The 23,974-nt window shown below is 34.7% G+C and overlaps 2 protein-coding genes across 12 annotated transcripts; both read right to left on the bottom strand.

Annotated features, from left to right (window-relative positions):
• Positions 1-664: 664 nt before the first annotated feature.
• LOC118057472 (altered inheritance rate of mitochondria protein 25) lies at positions 665-7,720 on the bottom strand. Of its 2 annotated transcripts, XM_035070058.2 has the most exons (12): positions 7,561-7,720; positions 7,097-7,467; positions 6,871-6,957; positions 6,110-6,151; positions 5,943-5,987; positions 4,824-4,889; positions 4,658-4,714; positions 4,488-4,549; positions 1,867-1,987; positions 1,559-1,636; positions 1,347-1,453; positions 665-1,098 (listed from the first exon to the last, which is right to left on the bottom strand). In XM_035070058.2, exons 2-12 carry the CDS (start codon positions 7,439-7,441, stop codon positions 1,068-1,070), a joined length of 1,041 nt encoding a protein of 346 aa, XP_034925949.1. In that variant the 5' UTR covers positions 7,442-7,467; positions 7,561-7,720; the 3' UTR covers positions 665-1,067. The 2 variants fall into 2 exon arrangements, with proteins under 2 accessions (XP_034925949.1, XP_073261070.1); XM_073404969.1 differs by lacking the exon at positions 7,561-7,720 and having other exon boundaries at positions 7,097-7,553.
• A 2,330-nt stretch (positions 7,721-10,050) lies between these two features.
• LOC118057473 (protein MICRORCHIDIA 6) lies at positions 10,051-23,705 on the bottom strand. 10 transcript variants are annotated; one of them, XM_073404963.1, is made up of 22 exons: positions 23,476-23,705; positions 22,958-23,053; positions 21,239-21,565; positions 20,926-21,000; positions 20,805-20,839; positions 19,772-19,850; positions 19,557-19,646; positions 19,405-19,480; positions 18,868-18,973; positions 18,271-18,402; positions 17,353-17,451; positions 17,039-17,167; positions 16,697-16,843; positions 16,281-16,373; positions 15,064-15,118; positions 14,845-14,956; positions 13,755-13,951; positions 13,505-13,617; positions 12,583-12,662; positions 12,260-12,302; positions 10,549-10,644; positions 10,051-10,408 (listed from the first exon to the last, which is right to left on the bottom strand). In XM_073404963.1, coding segments are annotated over exons 2-21 (2,064 nt in total). In that variant the 5' UTR covers positions 22,959-23,053; positions 23,476-23,705; the 3' UTR covers positions 10,051-10,408; positions 10,549-10,569. The 10 variants fall into 10 exon arrangements, with proteins under 10 accessions (XP_073261064.1, XP_073261068.1, XP_073261062.1 ...); XM_073404967.1 differs by having other exon boundaries at positions 10,488-10,644; positions 13,839-13,951; positions 23,476-23,704; XM_073404961.1 differs by having other exon boundaries at positions 10,488-10,644; positions 23,476-23,703.
• Positions 23,706-23,974: the final 269 nt, after the last annotated feature.

The following is a 23,974-nucleotide window of genomic DNA, read 5'->3' as shown; positions in this document are numbered from 1 at the left end:
TTTTTATTTTTTAAATTTAATCTCTATTATTTTGTTTATTATTTATTTTATTTGAGATAATTTATAAAATTATATTTTTTTTCAATTTCATTTTTATTTAACTTTTTAATTTGTAAGATTTGTTCTTCATTATTTTAATAAACTTGAGAAAAATAAAATATTAATAAGTTATTTTCCAGCTCATTTTTCATGACATAACCAGACACTGAAAAGTTTTTTTCAATTTATTTTCCATTACACTACCAAATATCAGAAAATATTTTTCTAGAATTTACTTTTCCAGAATTTATTTTTTTTAGAATTCACTTTTTAAAAAAAAACTATTTTTCATCAAAAAAACATGAAAAATATTTTTGATCGCCAGTTCATTTTAGCAATGATTAGATGCACTGAGAGCCATGCCCCATGCAGCCCTGCTTCAGCCATTTTACTTCGAATGCCGGCCTGCTAGAAGTGCACTCAAGGAAAAACTTCTCCAGATTTTCTAACTACAACTAAATTGCCATGAAAAAACAATAAAAAGAACAAAGTTACAAGGTACTCGGTATCAGTTATATCCTCGTCAGTTCATCACCAAAATAACAGCTTTTTTTTTTTTTTTTATCAAAAAGAAGAAAAAAAACAGAGAAAAAGGTAAGCACACTCGCAATAAGAAAAGATTCACTGGAAGAATGGTTGGAGGTGTAATTAAAAAGCGAGGGAGACAGAGTCCTAATTTGTTAAGCATCAACAGCAAGATGCATGGACATATCCATCATTTGAAAAGAAGAGAGATTAAGGAGGGAGGGAGAGGGACAGTGCGCAAGAAAATATACCCTCAAAACTGTCCTCCTTCAACAGATTAGAGGTCTTAACAGTCAAATATATGCTCACAGGCTACAGAGATCACTCACTATTGTGGGTAGTTCCAATCATAAACACGCTGAAATGACAGAGAACAAGAGCGGAGATCTCTGCTAGAAATCCTTGAAGGAGCTTCCGAGTTCCTTGGTCTTATTCAATGAACCCTCATGCTACATAAATTGGAAAGCAACCATAACATTTCAGTAATCATAACACGCTCGAATCTACTCGCCAACTTCAACAAAAGGAAGTCCACTGACACCAAAAAAGAAAGGATCATCAATATATATTCAAAGCAAGGTCACAAAATAAAAATTGCGTTATCAAGGAAGAAAACAAAGTTGAATTTCAATAGGAATGCCAAAAAATAAAAAAAAGAGTAGCTGAACTTGAAGATAATCAAACCAGAAATTTATTAAATCGAGATTATCTTGCTGTCATGAAGAGAACAGAATGCACGTATATAAAATGAGTCCCTGTAAAAATTCAGCAAACAAGCTTACAAGCCACCATGTCTTGAAAAGTAATCATTATCCAACGAAATAGCAAGAGCAACAGCTACAGCTCTCTCTGCCAGAGTCAGTGGACGGGTTACTTCCAACTCTTGAATCTGTGGAAGAAAAGGAAAAACAAGCACAGACAAAAAAGCATAAAATGAAAATTGGGTGTTAGAGAAACATGTTATGAGTATAGTGAGATCAGTTTGCTATTTTACCGTTCTAGCAGGGCCAATTTTCGAGTTGGGATCTGAACTCCCGAATCTTATCACGTACTGACCAGCATCAGTAAAGATCTACATTGCATCAGCAAAAAATGTGAACATTTACTTTCCATTCAGCTGCTGAAGCAACATAAAATGATGGCAGAAAACTATTAAAGCCTTTCTAGCCAAAACCTTGGCAGCAAAACTCTACTTTGGTTACAATGCTTGATGGGGAAGTAATAGCTGATGGGAGTGAACAAAAAATGCATGAGAATCCACTAGATAGTCGGAAACATCATGTTACAAGAAATGGAGACAACCTCAAATCCAAAACCCCTCCAATCACGATCTATTTGAGCCAGCACTTCCCCATTAATGTCCTTGAGGGTAAAGGTCCAGTTCCATAAACCAGGATTTTCAACTACTGCAAACTGCTTATTTCTGTGAATAATATTGTTAGCATATATTCTATAAATGGGAGAAAAATGGATTCACGTAAGAAATTAAGGTTTAAGGCAATGGACCACTAGATAGAGCAGTAATTGAATAGAATCACAAATCACAATAGAAGGAAACACTATATCCAATCTATACAAGTTACGCAAGTACAACAAAGAATCTAACGCTGAGATGAATGACACATGCACACACCATAGTAAAGTATTGCTTTTCTCAATGGAAGTATGTTGCCAATTTGTTATAAGAGACGGTACTTTAGGGAGCCAAACCAACTGTAATCCCAATAGATCCCAATGTGAAGTCTGGGGAAAAAGATGCTGAGTTGATAATCCTAGAATTATTGAATGTTAATTGGGAAACTTATTTACTTGAAAATAACTAGACCTGATATAACATTTGTTTTTGAGTGCTTAGTCAACTCATGCAAAGTCCTCTACAATCTCATTGGGAAGGTTTACAGATTTTAAAATTTCTCGAGCTCCTGGGTAAGGGCTACTGTTCAAGAAATAATCCATTGAACAACGTAAGCTTCTCCTATGCTGATTGTGTTGTGACAAGTTGAAGTGCAGAGGGAGAGCATATAGCTATGGCTTATAGAGCATGTAAATGATATTGGTCAGGTCTCTCCTGCAAGATAGTATTCTCGGGAATCAAGAACAGAATCAAATCATGTATCTTAATAAAGGGTGAACCCTAGGAGTTGATTAATACTAAATCTATTTTCTAATTTATAGATAACCTAGTAGAAAATCCTCTATATTACAAGAGATTCTTATATGACAAGCCAATGCAGACGTTTTCTGAAAATAAAGCAGCCACGTGTGTCTCCTCAAATCCAATTTCAATGAAAGAAATAAGCACATGGAAGTAGATTGTCATTTTGCTAGCTATTTAGTGCAAAGCAAATGAGTTGAAGTGGTTTCCATAAATTCAGTAGAGCAGTTAGATGTGTTTAAGGTTTTTGATGCAGAAGCCAAGAGTTTTTTTTTTTTTTTTTTTTTAATTTTAGCATAGTAAAAAAAATATTGATAAAATAACAGTGCAAAAAGTATTTAGGGAAATAGCATAGTTTAAAGAGTCACAAATAACATTTGCGATTCTCGAGTCGCAAGTGTCATCTACGACTCTCAAATTGCAAAATTATTGGGCACAAGATTCAATAAATAGATGAGTGAGGAGAAAGAGAAAAAAAGGAAAAAAAAACCCTAGAGGCACATTGAAACTTTGATAATGACACCACCGGTACCGTTGAAAAGATCTCAACAAGATGAATCCAACAACACCAAGGAAGGTCAGCAACAGTGATCGGAGTGGGCCACACGAGAAGTCCAAAGGTAGGTGAGCCCTGACATCTTTGGACGGCTCGTGTGGCCAACGCCGTTCACCATTATTAACCTTATTTGGTGTCGTTGGATTCGTCTTATCAAGAATTTTTTAAGGTACAAGTGGTGTCGTCATTGGAGCTTTAGTGTGTCTCTAAGGTTATTTTCTTCTTTTTTTTTCCTTTTTTTATTATTCTTTCTCTCTCCTCGTAATTTATGAAGAGAGAGAAGAGAAAAAAAAGTAAAAAAAAATTGACAACTCGGAGGCACACCGAAATCCTGATGATGACACCACCAATACCATAAAAAAATCTCAACAAGACAAATCCAACAACACCAAAGAAGATCATAAACGATGAATGGAATGGGCCACACGAACCGCCCAAAGGTGTCGGCGCTCACTTGCCTTTAGGCTGCTCGTTTGACCCACTCCGATCACCGTTGATGACCTTTCTTGGTATTATTGGATTCATCTCGTCAATATCTTTCTAACAGTACCGGTTGTGTCATCATAGGAGTTTTGGTGTGCCTCCAAAGTCTTTCTTTCTTTCCTTTTTTTTCTCTCTCTCCTCTCTCTTTATTAAATCTTGTGTCCAACAATTTTACAATTCAAGTCGCAGATGACACTGGCAACTCGTAAATGACACTTACGACTCGCGAATCACATATGTCATCTGCAACTCTCTAAATCATGCTATCTTTCTAAATATTTTTTGCACTACATTATAAAATCTTTCTTTTTTTTTTTCACTATGATAGAGTCCCAAAATACTCTAGAAACCGGAAAAAAAAGATTTCGACTGTTTTAGACAAGGGAGAAACCTAATGCTAAAGCAACCATGTCTATTTGGCTGGCTTGACCTAAACTGGAACCGGCTCCCAAAAAAATACTTTCCTGCCTAATATTGTAGGATTTGGGATCTAAATTATCAGGGGGTAGTTCTGAAATTTTGCTTCTATAGGGGTAATTCTGTAAAATTTGAGCAGTCAACAGCAAGGTTAATTAGCTCGAGAGTACTGTGTTTTCATAATGTACTTACTGTCGTCCCTTTTTAATTAATTTTTCCAATTTTCCCTACAGCAAGGTCACTAACCTTAATTGCACACTACAATTATAAATAATATTGAAATGACATGGGCAATGGTATGCCAGAAATTACCCCAAGTACAAATCATATATCCTTCTCCACAAGTGCCATCGTCTGTGAACAACACCGATTTCCTAGAAAGGAACAGATGTTTGAGATCAATGAAAACTGGAATGCAATTTACATTCTCACAGTTTCATAACCCATTGTTAACAAAGCAGAGATATGTTATATTGACACACCTTACCATCAATCTCTGCATAAATTGAGCTCGTTAACCACCAGAAAGGCCTCCGAACCTAATTTTAATGAAATAAAACCTTATAGATGAAACAACAGCCCATCCAAAACTCTAGCACCTGGCAAGTTGTCACATGGTTCAAAGGAGAATCTGTAGAAAGCACTCACCCTAAACAGCTCATTACCCATAGAATCAGTTATGTAAGCAACAAAAGGGCGCCTTAGGCGAAGGAGCTGTGAGAAAAAAACAAGCATCAGCAACCTAAATGAGCAAGGCAACAATTTCAAGTATTTCAATTCCAAAATAAAGAAGAAACTGCAATCATTCTTCAACATACATACACACAAAAGGAATGTTTTTCGGAAGAAGTGAAATAAATACAACAAGGACAGCAATACATCCTCCAAGATGAAAGGAAATATGAAAAGACAGGAATCATATCAGAAATTCTGGCCACTCCATCTGAATTGTCCCCCCAAAAGCCTGTGCTAAACAACCAATGAGGATAGTCCAAAGAGAGGCTAAAAAAAAAATCCTAACCTACAACATTTGAGTGGAATCTTAAAAATTCCAAAATTAGACTTCACTACAAAAACCACACTGAACAAGTGAATTCAGATCAAACATGGCATATATTTTTAGGCTCTTAAATTAACTTCTTCTCCCAACGCCCACCATATGCACTTGGAGGAAATTTTCTACTTTTCTGTCAATGTTCCCAACATACAACAAACACAGACAACATCTCCCAACCAAGCAGCTACTGCGAAAAATGACGACCCAAAATCTCTCTGCTATTTAGTTATAAGAAAAAATGCCACCCCACTAATACAATACATTGAATATACAATAGTATGTCTAATGCCCGAATTCATAAGTGGATGATGCAGCCAGAAAAATGTAGCATTGGCAGCATGTAAACCTAAATGGAATCTTTTAAGAAGATTGAAACACATGATTCCAAGACTATTAGCTCATTACCCTGTTTCAACTTCATATACTGAATAAGTCAACTAAATTAAGCTTTAAAATCAACTTAAACATTCTATCTACTGAAACTTCATCAAACCATGCAGACACTGTTGTATTTCAATATAATCATATGCATGACAGAGTATGATAGCAGCAGGTTTCATGCAACATAGCAGCTTTCCTATTGGCACCTCTATAAACTAGCAGCTTTGGAGAAACAAATTCAATCAGCATGAGGGCCACAATAGAAAGTTCAGAATTCTGATAGAACATGAAAAAATTCATGAAGGATACAAGTGGGAAAGGAAGAATACCTGTCTGGCAATTACATTACTTTGCTCACGTATAAAACCTACAGGCTACAAAAGAAGCATAGTATATTACAAATTTGATGATAATTCAATTGTAAAACAATATTTTCTTATTAGACATAAATTTCATATTAAAAAATATAGAAGGAATTGTGATTGTGATTACTTACTGACTTCGGGTAGCACACGTCTACTATTGCATAACGGTTCTCCTGCAATCAAAATAATACAATTAGCAATATTGACAATTAAAAGCCAAAACAAACTATATCAAAAACAAACCTCATAGTCATTTCCAAAATACAAGCATCCAAACATAACTCATCAATCATTATGGTAAAGACCTCATAAAATTAATCACAATGCAGCAAGAGGACTGAAAAACAAGCAGGTTACCAACAATAGTCTTAAAAAACATTAAGATAAGAACCAATAGATAAATATAGATTCTGAGTAAATCAATAGCAAAGTACCAACCATTTAACTCATAAAATTACAGTCAGCATCTACAAAGCCAAATACTCCAAATAAGACGGTAATAAAAACCATTCCTTATTTTTTTTAATAACAATATGCATAGCTTCAATGACATTTGAAACAGCAACATTACCATTAGGACATGATGATATTATAAAGGCAGCATCAAAGCTCTATGTGCAACATAAGAAATCACCGACCATCGGGAAAAAGTCAGAAATTTGCACGCAACCAATCAAATTACGGTTGTCTGATATTTGAATAATAATAATAATAATAATAATAATAAAAAACAGCAAATTATCCCATACATCAAAGTAGAAAAGATCAGTATTGTGAAGTTCTATAATAAAAATACACAAGACAATACCTTGGCATTTTAAAAGCTTGAACCACAGAATCGTATGAGATTAATGCAAGAAGGTGGAAAGAAGCTAATGTAGAGAAAAATCACCTGCTCAAAACCAAGTACAAGATTTGCCCACTCTATATCCCTGGTAATAAGCAAATTGGACCTAGCCAGAAGAGGTGCTACCCGTGCCTAAGAAACAATGAAAGAGGTGGTCATCTACATACTCATTTCAATACTAAACTAAGAAAGGATCAATCTGCTTATGAGTATAAATCAACACAGAAGCATCAGATATGCAATAAAAGAAGTAGCAGAAAAATCATCTCACCTCCTCAGGAAATCCTGGCTCTAAAAACCCAGAAAGAGATTGACTGGGAGGAGGGTTCTCTGTAACAGTTGCATCAGAAAACCATTTTCCAACTGGGTGTGAATCATATACAGCAGCAGCAGCCGCCTTGCTCTTAACAGTCTTTTTCTGGGTTGTTTTTCGTTTAGCAAATTTTTCCATTTCCCTATCAGCAACCCAGAGCTGCGCTAGAAACTTTCTACTCAAGTGAGGATCGGAGGTAACATTACTAGTATGTCCAAATCGGTGAGAAGCAATGGTATTTTTTATCCACGATTCAGTTTTGTAAGTCTTGGCAAACAAATGCAAACGCTTTGCCCAATTCATCTCTCACTGTAGCTGGGCAGAGCCGCCTGCGTATTAAATAATAATGCACAAAAAATGAAATTGAAAAGGAACAGCAGACTTAAATTTCATTAAAAATATATTAAAAATAAAAAACTGACTTCACAAGTGGGTTTGTTTCCTTGAGTTCTTCCTCTGTGTTCCCCCTTCTTCAATTTTTCTCTTCTTCCCTCTGTTTCAGTTACAGTTTGTGACTCTGTAATTGCCTGTTTAATCCTGCAGTAACAGTTATTTTTTTAAAAATAAAATTATTGAAAAATATATTGATATTAATATATTAACACAATATAAAAATATAAAAATTAATTAATTTTTTTTTAAAATCAAATATTTTAAAAAACGGTGGTCCTTTTGACTCTTTTTGGGATAACTACAAATCAGTCCACAATATAAATACAATGAATTTGACAAGTCAGTCCTGAGCCGATGGAATTTCCCAAGGAGTACCTCAACCTATCATCAAACCATTAACAAATTGGCCCCTGCCGTTTGTTTCTGTTAAGAGCCAGTGAGAACACGTGCATTCAACTAGTCAAGATTAAAAGTGTGTTTGGAAAACATTTGTAATCAGAGGGGAAGTAACCATAGTTTTTAGACCGGTCAGTCTAATGTCTGGATTTCAGGTTTTGACTAAGTTATTAGATTTTGACCGAATCATCAAATCGTCCAAGTTAATTTTGTTTTTAAATCAAAACAACATCATTTTAGTAAAAAAAAAAAAATTAATGGGTTTCAACTAGGTTTTTGAATGGGTCAATTGGTCATCATGACAGCCGGGTCACACCAGTTTTTTTCTTTCTTTGTTTTTTTTAACCCAGCCCGATTGTAGTTCCAAGTCTCGAATCAACCTGTCAAGTCGGGCTGGGTTTCAAAACTATGGAAGGAATGATAAAAGAAAAAAAAAAAAAAAACAAAAATAAAAACCTTTCCCTTCCCTTGTTTGGATAAATAAGGAATGAAATAAAAGTTAATAAATATCAAGGGAAACTTCAAATTTGTCTTTTATATATATATTATATATATATTTAGTCTCAAATCTTTTGATTGTATCAATTTTACCTTGAATATTTTTTATTGTGAAACGAAACTACCCCAACTTGCTTTCTACATGAATGGTAGTTAACATATCCACCAAGTTCGTACGTGATTTTGTACATTCAGGTTATCCCCTTCCATCTTCGCATGAAAACAAGTTTCAATTTGAAATTGAAAATAAATAACTCTATAATCTAGATGTTTTAATAACCTTCTTATACTCGAATTTTGAAGGTTTAACCAGTCCATATTGATGTGAACCTTTTAATTATGTGATCAAATAATCTCAAACAAAATAAATAATAATCTGAAAAATTTATATCTAAAAATCAAATGTATTAAAAAAAACTTGAACCAAAAGATAATCTTATATCTAAGAACAAAAGATAATCTTATATATAAAAACTCTAAGCAGTATCTTTAAACTTGACACGGTGGTCAACTTAGCCTGGGGCTCGAGTCATGAGTTTCAACCAAGTCACTCAGGTCAACTCCAATTTTTTTATATAAATCAAAACAATATTATTTTGGTAAGAAAAATAAAAAAATAGTCAATAGGTTGCAACCGTATTTTTTATAGGGTCAACCTGTCAAGTTTTTAACTATTATTTTTTTATAAACCAAGCCCGATTCCAGCCCCAAGTCATATGTGAATGATGCCACGAAACCACTTAATCTTTGATAAATCAATGTACTATTATTATCTCTACAAAAAAAAGTTGTTTAGGCACAAACAAACAAAAGAAAAATTTATATTTATTCTTCAACTCGCTACCTAAATTGCATATCAAAAAACATAATATAATCTCCTATAACTTATTCTAATGGAACCCTTTTAAATTGCAAGCTAATAAGCGTAATTAACTAACATAAATTCAACAATGAAATAAACTCCTAAAAAATATCTAATGGGCCAAAACAAACCTAAATTTAAAAAAAAAAACATATTTATAAATAAATAAACAAATAAAGTAGAATAATAATAGCAAATTCTTCATGCTAAGATTTTTTCATGTGGCCCAAATCTTTAATTTTTCACACATTCATGGTACACCAATCCTTTTTGCCTCTTCTTAATCATGTAGGAATTTCAAATTACTAACATGAAAAGTATAGCTTAACTAGACAGGCTCTATATTTGCTCTCTAAAGATTAATGATTCAAGTCGCATAAACCTCAATACCATTGGAGGCTAACATTGTAATTAACTTCAGAACCCGTAAGATTAGTCAAGGTACGCACAAATTAACTTGAACACTCAACTTAATAATAATAATAATAATAATAATAATAAAAGAATTTTTAATTACTCAACTTTCAGAGTTCGTAGGATTATTCTAGATACACACAAGTTAACCCGGACATTCACGATAATAATAATAATAATAAAAGAATTTTCAATTCCTCAACTCTCTATTTTTAAAATACTCCTCTCTTACCTTTTCCGAGACTAATACGTAGGATTCAAACAAAAACTCAAATAATAGAAGTAAGACTTCGCGACTCTCTTTTACATTTGTGTTTATATTTCTCATTTATGCTACACGCAATGCAGATGAGAAAATAATTAATATCAAATAAATTGAATACTACACGCGGAAAGCAAGTGCGAGGGCCAGATACACTAAAAACAAGAACTCATGCAAGGGCAGAGAGGCATCAAGGAACAAGGATCTTTTGCTTTTCATCTACGTGTGCACATATAAATTGGTTGAACTTTAAAAAGAACTCCATATCAGTAGTTTTAAAATTCCAATCCTACGAAATTGCAGATGCATATATCAGGTCTGAAAACACAGATTGCTGACCCACAGTCAAACGTAGCTCGTCGAACTATTCTACAGGGGCATGTTGACTTCATAATTAACAACTGTCACGCTCCATTTTGGTTTCTTTTGTAAAAGCTCATTTCACCTGCAAGCAAAACACTAACAGTTTGACAAGTTCACACACACAGCCATGAAAAATCCCCTCTCTAAGTTGAGAAAATGACCTTTGCAAGATAAAACCAAGGCTAGTTAGCAACAAAATCCACATATCTACCCAGTACCCACTTTTCTTTCTCGGCTCTTATCTTATGATGTTAATTCAGCCATAAGCTGTTCATACTCCGTTCGAACTTGTCCCAGTTCACTTCTTAGCCGTGTAACCTGCATCAATAAGAATGGCAACCCTCATCAGCTCGTCAAATAATTGAAACTCTCTTCATTTCCAAAGCAAGCTATGTGTACAAGATTCAATTTAGATTTGATTTATTACTAGTTGCATCTTTTTGGACACCAAATGGGAATCAAGTTGCATAAACTCTGTGATTACTGAGGCTGTTAGACTTGTAGCGAGAGTTTAGTGTGCCATTCAAAACAAATAAAATGCAGGCAAGAGTTCAGTGATTCTGGAAGTGGAAAAAAAAAACACTACCTATTTTATTTATTTATTTTTCATAAAATAAAGGAGAAAAGTTTATTAAAACAAAATGGAAATGAATAGTACAAAATTGGAGAATAAGCCATGATGAAAAGAAAGAACAATCAAGGTTCAAATAACAAAGCACTCCCATCCCATTGTAAATTAGCTAGGAAGCGCCTCCAAGGCCCCTGCAGTTTGACACCATAAAAAAAGCCAAGAAGACTACCCCATCCCACAACAACTGTTTTGGAATCAAGTGATTACCTGAAATCCTCCAAAAAACGCATCAAATAATTAAAATACCAGCACATCTCCATAAAATCTTACAATCTTTATCCCTTCCAAAAACCATCTCAAGATGATCAAAGATCGCTCCCAAATGAAAACCCTCAGCCACATATCCCATGCTATATGGCAACAAAGAAATAAGTTCCCCCGAGATTCTCCATTTTGGTGACAGGTAACATGTATTAGGAGATAAGCATTGTGTGGCCTTCTAATTTGCAAAAAAATCATTAGGGTTAATCTTGCTAAGGAATCCAAATGAAAGTTCCGACTTCAGAAGGTACTTAGCTTTCCAAATTGTTTGAACCAAAGGATCTTCGGATGTGTATGGGTCTCGTGGAAGATAACAGAGAAAAATGTTCAAGTTCCAGTCCCATCTAATGTTCAGATTCTAAAATCCGATGTCTCTTGGGATGAAAAATCATAAACGATAAAAGTAACAAGATCAGGATATCCTGAATTTCAGTGTCATTAGGTTTTTATAGAAAGAGTGGAAATCACAATTACCATTATCCCCCTCCATCTGATAAAATTGAGAGATGGAAGCACTGTAAATTGAAGGGTAATAAACTAACTGGCCTGAAATCTCACTTTCAAGGAAATATCTTTCCAGGAAATCAATGCAATAAGAGTAGAATAATGCTCCTTGACTCCTTGTTACTACCCAAATCCCTTGACATTCATGAAAAAACTCTCACATCATCCTTGATAATATCCCAACACTCTAGATAAAAGATTTAAAATTTGATATTTCCTCTATTTAATTCCATCCTATTGTATTATTCATAAGCATGCCAACATAATCATTTTTTTTTTTTTTTATAATCAGAATGATGGGATCAAAATGTAAATTCATGATCTAGTCTCCACTGACCAATATATATACAAGACAAGCACAGACTTGTATTAGGTGTAACTCTCAGGATATCTCCAACAAGATGCTAAACATCAAGTGTGGTAAGCATACAAACAAGATGGCCCAACTAAAGAAATAATAGACATATTTGTAATGGAAAAAAAAAAAAAGCAGAAGTAAATAATAGAATGTGCAGGTAACAGTGCAATACTAATTACCTTCAAATCAAGGTCTTCCGTCCTCTTCTTGTAGTCCAAGCATCTGAAATGTAAAACAGAAGTCAATATTTCAAAGACCATGCTTAAAACAATCCTCCAATGTGGGGAAAATGTTTAGAGTCATTAGTAAATTCTCCTGTTATTGCATTATGATGTTATACTAGTGTTCACCTGGTGCTAGTCTAATATTAACTTCATGACACTAAGTTATCCCAGGCATGAAATATCAATACACTCAATCCAATCAATCACAAAAGTAACTCAAGCAAATTCATAATGAAAGCTGCAATTGACCCTGTAAGACCATTTTCATGCATACTTACTTTGCACGGAAATTCTTGTTTACTTGAATCAAGTTTACAACATCCTGATCTTCCAGCTTGTTTTTAATATCACTGACAACCTACAAAAGTTCACAAACCAAATTAGTGGTAGATTTCTTTGAAGAAAATGAAATAGTGCAAACAAATGAATATAAGCAAATGAATTGCAACAATAACATAATGAAGCAGCCTATGTAATGAAAGCAATCCCAAACTAAACAATGATGGATCCACAATTAAAGGCCAGTTGGAGAGGGGGGCAATTTAGGATAATAGAGATCAACATTTATATTTGCTTAAGAATTTCTTTTGAGGGAGTAAAATGAATAAATTATCTTCTTATGGATCAAATTGAAATGTTTTCAATAACAAACCACGTGTCTTTCTTTAAAGGGGAAGGAAGGAAACATTACACCCTTTGAGGGTTAAATACAATGTGAAAATGTCTTTTGGGTGAAAAATATGAGATACCTTTTATTTGGCAGGGATCAATTTAAAAAAAATATATGATTAATGAAAAGGGATTGAATTTATTATATTGCCAAAGGGCTGGATCCATCATCAACACTAAAGAAGTTGCCTTCTGTGCTTGTGCGTGTGCATCCATGCAAGTGTGTTTGACTATATTAAATTTGTGCTTTGCAGCCTTCTGTCTTAGATGCTACAATACTAAAACTTTCTGCTTGGGTATCATATCATTGTTCTCCTACCTTCACTATGGACACTGAAATCAAAATCTAAAGCACAAAGCAAGGAAGAGACAGAATGGGCCTGGCAACATTATTATATGATACAGGGGCAAAGAACAAATAGAATTTGCTAGAGATGATTTAAGGTTGAAGCTTTAAGAAAATATGGGAAATGTGCATGCACACAACAGTTCGGCTTTAATAAGATATTCAGATCCATGTTCCCTGCAGACCTCTGTTTCAAAACCGTGCCCCGACAAAAATGCATTGGCCCCAGTCCCTGCCTGCCGTTTTATGCCTTCAAGTTTGTCTAAATCACCATGTTCCTTCCTCTTTGAAGATAATCCTGTCACCAACAAGAGGCATTATTTCCAACAAAAGCATAGTAAAGATAACAATCAAGTTTTATTCAAGCACAATGAGAAACGATAATTATCTAGTTTCTATTCAAGGACACAAATTCTACAGATTGAAACAGCATACCTGCAGCAGATGCTGCTTTTGCACTAACAAGATAGGGGTACTTTTGATTCAATGCGAGATTTGTTTTAGCAACATTTGGCATACCATGATTCAATGTGTCACTACCTGTTGAGATGCCAAGAGGTGAATCTGGTGGAGGCTCGGTTGGTCGAAGCTTTTTGGTGACGTGGTAACCAATTAGACCGCAATGATAATCCCTGTTGAAATTAAATAATTTGCATCACATAGTTATCATATATATGAACAAATGCATAAAACTTATATTAGTAGCTGCCATATATTCAGGTAAGCAGATTTAACAACAAAGGCAGTTTGAGATAGTGCAGTAATCATTTTATTGAGTGAGCAGACCTAAAAAAACCTTGGGCAAACCTCAAATATACCCTCCACCAATTGCTCAGGTTCCAGCACCCCCCAAATTGTTCCAGTTCGTTTCCTCTGTAAGAACACTATTAAATTACCGAGTTGAGTTATTTAATCCATGCATCACTTTTTCCAGCACAACCCACCAGATACACAAACTCAATTCCTTTTAGAATAAAAAAGTACTGCCCTAAAGTTTTCCTTTTACAATCCATTTGACCTTCGAAGTCCAACTTCACAACAAGATTTTCTCCAAATTGTTTCACCGTTTGAACCTTTATAATTAAGTCTCTCCATGGAAGCAAACTTTTAAAGACATTTTTGTTTAACAGAGAAGCTGGATTATAAAGGGTACACTTTAGGGCAATGATTTTTGGGGCTAAATGGAATTGGAATTGTGTATTATTTGGCAAGTTATGTTGGAGGGAAGCACAACATGTACTTGGCAGATGCAGTTTGCCATGGTAATTGGACAGGTTCCAATAAAGGGAACAAATTGTAACAATTGGGATAGGTGGAAGGTAATTTGGTTGAATTTGTATGGGGATGAAATTGAAACATGATCACTTGATGGAAGGTACACTTGACGTTTGCTCAAAAACCTTATAGTTCTAGAGGTCTACGAAATAAATTACAGGGAACAAGTCAAGAGCCCCAAAAGAGAGCAAGAATGAAAATAGCCAAGTTAAGAACATAGAATTATTTGTGTGGAAATTGAAACGTTTACCAGTACTCCCATGTCATCTCCTTCAACCGAACTTCAAGCTTCTGAAACAAGGAAGTTCTCTCAAAATCTTGTTTGTCATGAGTGGGCTCAACAAAATTTGCTTCCAGAACACCTAAGGAAACATTACTAGAATACCGTCAAGCATTTATTATAATTCTTACCAAAATTTACATCAATGCCATAGCAAGTAAAAACAAAAAAGTTTTAGCAGTTTCTCACCAACCACTCCTCTACTTCTACTGTTATTTCCATAGCTCACAATGGGCCAAAATGGCTGCGATGAAGAGAAAGAAAACAGATTTTAGAAGTTTGCATTTGAATTCAACAATAAAAAGGGCATCGTTTTGTTTTGTTTTATTTGTTTTTGGTGGTGAGGGGAGGGGGGTGGGGTACAGATACAATGGCTGCTGCAAACTTTTTATTTTACTCAGATACCAAATTAAAGAAATAGTCTATTGCTTCATTCAAAATTTTCATGTAAAGGCAAACAATCTAATTGTTCTTGTATGTAATACTAAGTATGACCAGTGGTATGGCTTTGCCTGTTATCCTTGCCATTTCTCTTGGGACGAGTCATACATCAATTCCATGGAATGATCTTCTTTTCTTGGAACTGGGTTCCATGGAGCATCCACTTCTCATCATCTTTTGGTGTTCCGGTGTTGCAACATTCTGCTTTTGTAAAACTAGTTACTCTACTAAAATGCATGACATAATTCAACTGATTTCATCACCTCAAATTATTCAAACCCCAGAACAATGATGTTTCTACCATATAAATTTGCACGTGCAATACCTACTGGTGGCAGGTTTGTCAATAGAAAGCTAAAATCAAGCAGCATACAGGTTAATAGAAAGGCTGAATTCAAGCAGGCTGTAAATACTACATAGGAAATTTCTCTTACCATAGATAGCTCCCTAGACCTAGCTTAACATATATAACTCCCTAGAATTACTCTTTGTAATTACTGTGTACAAGACAATTTTCCCTATATAAATGAAAGGCTAATCTAAATGAGAGGCAGGCAATTCAAACCAATCTGTTAAGGTTTTGCTCCCTAACAGCTCAAATCATAAATAGTACACGTGCAAATGAGCATATATACTTGCACATCCTTCTCTTCCTATGTCAGGCGGAAGCACATCGTACACACCTTGTACTCCATAAAAAGGCAAATTTCACTGTTAGACATAAAAATGCCATATCTAGTAGATCTATCAACAGTGACTAACAGCATATAATGCATATACACTCCAACTACACTCCCAAATCTGACATCAACCAAATTTAACACAGTTAGCAATTACAGCATTCATAAAAACTGCACAAAGAGGACTGGAGGAATGGATCAAAAAAGAATCAGTAGGTCAATGGTCCTTTCAATTATCTAATAATGCAGAGGTAAGACTAATTAAATTAATTTGTGGATACTCACTAGTATAAGACGGTTCTTGTGGTAGATGTTAAAACCATGAACAGTAACTTGTGGAGCTTCTTTTAAAAACCCAATGGTGGTTAACAGTTCACCCTGAATTATTAAACAAGAAGAGGATAAGTGTAATTACATAAAGAATCATGTCTATTTCACAACATAAGCATCACTTGGACATGCCAGAGCTCAAAGATGGCAGTTGCAATGTTTAATAATACCATCAATAAACCGAGTTCACTTTATACACCCTATCAGTTGAACATACAGTTTTTAAACCTCATAATAACAAAAAAGGTGAATAGGAGTTCTTGCTACAGAGAATAACATTAATGTATTCAGGTAATTAAAATCAGGTGCCACTTGCAAAATAAGACACCAAGTAACTCAATATATTTTGGAGAGTGTGCACGAAGCAATACCTGTATACATCCACTGCTTTGGGGTCTATATACGATAAATTCTTGAAATTTGAGATCAAGGGCAAGATTGTGATGCTTGACAAATTTACCTCGCAATACTATTGTGAAACTTTCAGGTATTCGCAGGTATAAAATGGATAAATAAGCCTGTGGCGCATAAGATACCAGCATCAGCAAGATTTAAATTCTTATAATTCTTAGATGAGCTAGTATGAGTAAGCTATTATGTCTCTATGATTAACTTAGACAAGGAGACTTGTCATGAAAAAATTGCACGGGCTAGAACATGAAAATAATATGAACTTACATGAAGAGAGAGAGAGAGAGAAAAAAAACACTTGCCCTCAAAGAATATCGTAGTCGGTTGGAAATGTGTTCTTCATTTACTGTCCTCCAAGCAGGGCGTGTCTGCACTTCTTTTATATCCCCGTTAATACGAATATCCTGCAACCCCATTCCACAAGAAAGCACCTAATTGAGAATGATAGTGGCATTTAACAAAGATTTTTATTTCCTGTTGAAGAGGGGAATGAGAAAGATTTCGAAATCAAACAGAGACAGCCTTTGCTAAATGTTTGTCCCAAGGACAGATTGTCAACAGATAACAAAGAATTAAAAGAAAAGGCAAGCATGAAGAGACAGAAAGAAGTTTCAACCTCAGGATCTGTATCAAAGTCTAGCTCCACATTTCCATCATCATTGAACCACAAATTATAAACAATCACTTTAGTACCATGCAATCCAATGTCTTCAAACTGCAACCAAATTAGATGCATAGGGAAATGAGCTTGGAAGAGAGGAATAATTAGGTGATCAACAGAGCATTTACCAATGTTATTCTTTTCAAGAATTATAGTCTAGCCAGGAAATTTTCCATTTAGTCCTCACTCATTAAAAATACAAAGTCCCACCAAACTTTTTGATAAGATTAAGTGGTATTGCTTGTACATAGGATTTTTTTCCTCATTCTTCTATTCTATTTCATCTTAATCCTTCGTTCTCAATATCTATTTTACTACTAGTTCTACTATGCAATCTCACTCCAATAGCTAAGTGAAAAGTTTTTAGATTCCAATTTTACCACATTGACAGCTGAAAATGAGTGTCTAATCCACTCACATCAATCCATAATCCTACAATTCGCCATCAACCACAGTAAACTTATACTTATAATCTTATCTGAACATCATGTTCTTTCCAGAATATTAGTGTAATATCTCTTGAAAATGGAATACATCATTTCACATAACAGTTTAACATGTATGATCATTTAAAGCATATAACATCTTTTAAGAAATCCAACTCTAATAAAAGGCAACCACAATCTCGGGGGGGGGGGGGGTAGCAGTTGTATTTTTCGTGCATATATGTCTGCATGTGTTAAATTGCTCAAAAACTTGTACGGGAGTAAAAGAGGACAATGGGAATTAATTATTAAATGAGAAGAACACTACTCTTAATTAACTAGATTAACTTGTTGAACCCTATCCATGCACGACAAAATATCTGAATGAGGAGCAACATGCAATGCAAAAAATGATAGCACAAGGGAGAACATATCAAAAGGTGCTTACTTGTTGCAGTAGCTCTGCTTCTGTTGAATAAGGAGACCATTGCAACAGTAAGGAAAGGTTAGACATAAAGTATTCTTTCCCATATCGATCTAGAATTTCCAAATTACCAGCTGTGTTAAGCTCATAATCCACCTGCATAAGGACAAGCTCTTGAAATGGGCTCCAGAATAACAAAAATGGAAAAAGTGAGTAAATCCCGATGCAGCTGTTTACCCATCCACAAGACCAAAAAGTCGACAACTAATTCAGCTATTCATTAACAAGATTTAAAACTTAGAGTTTGCTAGTTTCCGTCACTGTCACAAGCCCGGGATCCTAATATGTGCAAACCTCTAACCTCATCTCTTTAAACCCTCTTTAGTTTTTCCTGTGGTCTTCTCGTCACTTCACATGCTAATGTTGCATAATCAAATAAAGCAACGATTGAAAAGAAAAGGGCCAAACCTCAGCTCCAAGCTGTTTTTGGATGCATGAGGTACCACTATATGCACATGCTAGATACGATGTAGGAATGATGTGTATGAATTTATAATTGTTAACTTTTGCAGAACACTGCCAAAATTAAATAGGCTAGATTCAGAAAGAACTTTGACTAACATATTTGAGTAGGGAAGTCAAACCCACCATTGGCACTACTATTCTGTCATGTCCTGTTTGTGTCAAAAATGTGAAAGAGAGGAGACCAATGCTTTGAGTCAATACCCTGCTCATTATATAAATTGATAAGGAAACAAGCTAGAATTTATAACTACAATACATATCACATTAGAAACAAAACTAAAAAAAAACCTCAATCTTTATCTTTTTTTTTCCCTTGAACTGAAGTTTGTTCATTTATGGAATCAAAGCATGCCTATTTTGGCTGGCATGTAATGACCATTTCAACAGTTCAGCAAACCAACCATCAAAACAAGGGAAAAAACAATTGAAATGGAGGGAGAATAGAGGGCATGGGTTAGAGATTTATACAATTAATAAACAAACTTGAGAGTAATGGAGCTGGTTTGTTTGCCATAAGACCATATATATCGTATGGCCACCCATGACAATCACTTCACTTGCTTCGCATGAAAATTGTAAACATTTAATATCAAATGAGCAAGTCAGTAGAAAACTACAGAATCACACTTATACCCATCATCTGCATGGCGGCTGAAGATAATAGCGTCTGCCCCAAGTCTCATAGTGCTGGTCTTGAAGCCATTACCATCTGAAAGACCATTCAAGCAACAACTGTGAGATAAAATTATTATAGAATTTTCCTTGTTGATACACAACTTACATACATTGTCCAATTGCTGATTTGGATTTTTTATCTGAAAACCCAAAGCTCATGCATCGCCGGATTGCTTCGGGATCCATTCCACCGCCATCATCTAGTCAGAGTACAAGTTTTACAAAACCATTGTCAGGCATAATTCATTCCTTTTAAGATGTGTTACATCAACAGACTACAAAACAACATTAAGAACAATTCTTTATGATTGATAAGTTAAAGCACCTTGAATTAACAGTGCAGGACTTCCATCTCTTGGATTTGAGATTTTATCTACAATGACAAAAGAGGCCCCATTTTGGATCTATAAAGTAAAAAAGGGAAAGGGAATGAAAAGTAAAATTTGAAGCTTGAAGATGTAGCAAAATGATAGCCAGAAATAAATGGTGCAAAACATCCCAAAAAATTGAAAGACCAGCAAAATTAGTATATATTAGAGAGAAACAGACATTAGAAAGGCTGTTAATGTGATAGAAGCTAGACTTCATAAAGAAGAAAGAAAAAAAAAACATATATTGAGACTCAAATTGTCAAATTAAAATGCTAGATGCCTTAAGAAAGCCCATTCATTGATTTAGATAAGAGACTAAGTAACAGGGTAAAGCCATGACATCACACCTATTCATATATTTAAAAATAAATATTTGGATGTCCATGTATAAAATAATGATTAAATTCAGGTTACATATATTCACACATTGAATAATAAATATGAGGTCGTTTAAAATTAGAAGTTTATGAAAACCATGTAGAAGAAATAAAAAAACTTACATGTGATGTATTAGGTTCCATAAATATTGGTTTCATATCCACTATACATTGAGCAGTTGTTCAGATTTCTTGTTGCTAGTTTCATTGTCATGTGAATGTGTTTTTGTGGGGATAGGGGATCTAATCTCTGGTTGCATTAGAAATAATTATTAGGAAAAAAAAAGTGTAGCATACTATATCATCAAAAAACAAGAAAGTTTTATGACCCCCAGTTTTAGGAGATCACCTGGACTGGTGTCCCACCAGTCCCCTGATATGCAGATTATCTCATTGATCTTGGCCACTTTTGTAAATTGTTTTGTCCATCAGGAATAAACAAGTAGTTGTCAGTTTGGCATGTCAAAAATATATAGGCAAATAGGCCCACTTTGATCTCAAAAATTCTATACACTCAAGCTTTGCAACACTACAATGCCTGATAATCAGGCTCCTACATGCCAGATAAAAGGAAATTTGATTACTTAAAAAAAATTCCATTATAAATCACCTCATCAACTGCATTGTCGACCAGTTCTGCTATGGCTGCAAACAAGAAAAGAACAGTACTCAATTAAATTTATCATCAACAAAATGCAAATGGAATAGAACTCTGTATAAGCTGGACATACCACCAAAAACCCACTTATGTGAAGTGGCATTTGAATGAAGAAAGATCGGGTGGACATGGAGATAATTTTTCCCATCTGTAATCCCAAAAAGAAAAGGATTAAAAAAATCAGAGCATGGCTGATCAAGTATGAACAGAGCATGGACAATAGATACTTCGGCAAATCATACAAGGTTTTATCATCCAACTTATAAGGAAAAACAAGGAGGAAGGTAGCACCAGAAAATCTATAATAGAATGCATAGTAAGTAGAGCTGCTTTTCAGCGAGCAGGGAAGATCATGAAATTATAATTAAGAATTGATAGCTGCATACGTTGAAGAGTGAGCTTGGAACTGAGCCCATCATCATAGTCCCCAGCTTTCCAAAATTGACGACAAGGTGGTGCTGGAAATTTTATAAATTCAGAATAAGTGCCACTTTCATCTACTGGAGATCGTCCCTGCTCTAATACATTTGAATTACTTTGACCACTACTTAAGGCATTTGAGCTTTTATTTTCTTTAGATTCTTGTCTTCTGGAATGGTTCACAGACTTCTGATGCTGAGCTAGTTGGCCTCTATGGCAGTTGTTCCCTTGCACTCCATCCCCAACATCTTTATCCAATTCAGTAGCTTTCATAACCATGTTTTCGAAGCCCACTGTCACAAAAAAAAATGAATGCTAGTAAAATCCATCTCAAACAAATAATAGATAGGATGGATTATGCAAGAGGAGTAAGCATTCTGAACAGATAAAGGTAGAAACATTGGCATACCAAAACAAAAAACATATTGCATCGGCAAGATACAAAATTTTTTATACAGAATGGGGAGTATAAAATTCAAGAGTAACTGTACCGGTGACCTCTCTTTTTTTCTTTTCTTTTTTTAGTCTTTTAAAATCAGTTCCTTATAGCTCAAGCCACTACATCATTTCACTTGTTTTGGGAAAAGATACCATAGGAATAATAATCAAACGTCTTCTACAGTAATGAAAATAAATTTCAAGGTAAGGCTTAGGGGTTTAAAACAAGTTGCATTTGGAGTGAGAAAAACCAAAAACCAGGTTTTCGGGCATTTGCGGGTGCTGAGGAGTATCTGTCATGTGTGAGTTTTAGTGTAACACTTTTAGATTTTCATGCCTTCTTCTGCATGGCTCAACTAAGACTAAATAGGGTTCTGGGGCCTTTTATTTCTTCTTGCCATTTGGTACAAAATGTTCAATACTGAAAGAAAGAAGAAAGCTACAGGCACAAATCCAAATTCCATCCTAGAATCCAGATAAAAGAGACATCCAAACCCTTGCAGTTCCTCTGAAACCTTTCTGGCATATTAACATAAGCAGACATCAAGCAAATACAAAAAATTCTCAGCAGGGTGAAGACTAAATTTTACAAAACTGCAACTCAGCTAGTGAGAATTGAGAGATGAGAAGCTACAGCCTACATGTTCAAAATAGAAGCATAGGAAATATTAGAATGTTCAGATGGTAGTAGGAAACACAAGGAAAAATAAGTAAAAAAGGACTGCATTGGACGGAAGGTGGAGGTGGCACTTCTCAAGGACTAGGGCTGTTTGAGATGATTTGGTCATATCCGACACACAGACTTGAGGGTGCAAACATCATCCAGTTCACGTTCAAGAATATGAGAATAGCGATAGGCCAAATATGGTGTGGATTTAAGTGGGGGGAAAAAATGATCCAGCAACTAAAATTTGGCTAGAGATTAGTAAGAAAAAAAGATAAAAACTAACATGGTATCCCTATTGGTTTAGTAAAACGAGCTTTGGTATATATTACTAGATAAGTTAGCAGCACCACTAGCTAGCTAACACCATTGTCATCACCATCTTAACTGCCCGGCAGCCACAATCATTTGTAGCACCAGCTGGCCACCTCCACTCTACCCAACAACAACCACTACCACCAAATCTATAAATGTATCAAGCAGTGCAAGTATTAAATTGGTCAGACTCAACTCGTCTAATTTTAGCAAAATCAAAGTTAGGCTTGTGTTTATGGCAAGCAAAGATTGACTTATGGGGCTTTACTTGAACCGAGTTGGACATAGCTGGTTTAGATGGATCAACTAGCAAAAAGAGAACCTTGCTTAAACTTGGCCTGTTCATCAAATGTTACGCAGATCACTGAAATGAAAAAAATAAACATGTAAAATACAAAAGAAATATGATTTGCGCCATTTGCACATAATGGGAGATCAACACCATTTTTATAGCTTCCATTTACTTGGAAAAATCCGTTTTCTATTTTTAATTTCAAAAAAAAAAAAAAAAAGAGTTGTAATCCCCACTATAATTCACTAACCACTCTTAAAATCAAAGCTAATATTTTAAAGCAGCAGGTTCAAGAATTCCAAGACAAGCAGCATATCAAAGCAAGGCAAAAAGTAAATTGGCTTCAGTCAAGCTTTCCAGTGAGTGTAAACAGAACAGCTCAAATGCCCCATGAAACAATAACCTCAAACAAACACACAAACACAAAGGTATCAAAGAAAAATCAGGAAAAAAAAAATAGAAATGACAAGTGCAATAGAATGTAAGCTCTTTACCTTTTCGGCAGTAGCGACTTAAAAGAGAGAGAGAATCAATTTTCTCCTTCCTTTCCCCGCCACTTCTCACCTCCTCCACTTAGGTTAGGTTTTTTAGGTCTAGGCATGCTCAGATTTTGACAGACTTTCTGGGCCAATATAATGGGTATTCATTATATTGTACAATTTAATGGGTTGTTTCATTGATCAAACAAAGTTGTTTAAAAAATATAAGAAAGAAAGAAAAACAAGAGTTAATACAATATCTTTTTTTATTTTTTTGAAAAAAAAAAAGGTACATATAAGTCAAATAACTATGCTAATCTTTTAGAACCAATCAGCTCACTTTTGTAATTTAACTTTCAAAATAGCTTATATCTAATTGTACTACCGATATTACCCTTTTCATATGCTTAAAAAATTACCAATAAATCTATTTTTCCTTATTTTCTTTAAAAAAACCCTTTCATAATACTTTTTTTTAATGTCCAATTTCTCTCGCTTGTAAAATAATTTATAA

Source organism: Populus alba, chromosome 15 (assembly GCF_005239225.2).
Source record: "Populus alba chromosome 15, ASM523922v2, whole genome shotgun sequence".
Taxonomy (NCBI): Eukaryota; Viridiplantae; Streptophyta; class Magnoliopsida; order Malpighiales; family Salicaceae; genus Populus; species Populus alba.
Note: the sequence above shows the minus strand (reverse complement) of the source record. Positions and strands in the feature narration are given on the sequence as shown.

Coding starts and splice junctions, on each gene's coding strand:
- LOC118057472 (XM_035070058.2), bottom strand. CDS start 7,441: ATGAATTGGGCAAAGCGTTTGCATTTGTTTGCCAAGACTTACAAAACT. Junction 4,550..4,657: donor ATGCAGAGATTGATGGTAAG/GTGTGTCAATAT, acceptor GTTCCTTTCTAG/GAAATCGGTGTTGTTCACAG. Junction 1,637..1,866: donor GGAGGGGTTTTGGATTTGAG/GTTGTCTCCATT, acceptor GATGCAATGTAG/ATCTTTACTGATGCTGGTCA.
- LOC118057473 (XM_073404963.1), bottom strand. Junction 19,647..19,771: donor TCCTGCACTGTTAATTCAAG/GTGCTTTAACTT, acceptor TACTCTGACTAG/ATGATGGCGGTGGAATGGAT. Junction 16,374..16,696: donor AAAGCAGTGGATGTATACAG/GTATTGCTTCGT, acceptor TTAATAATTCAG/GGTGAACTGTTAACCACCAT.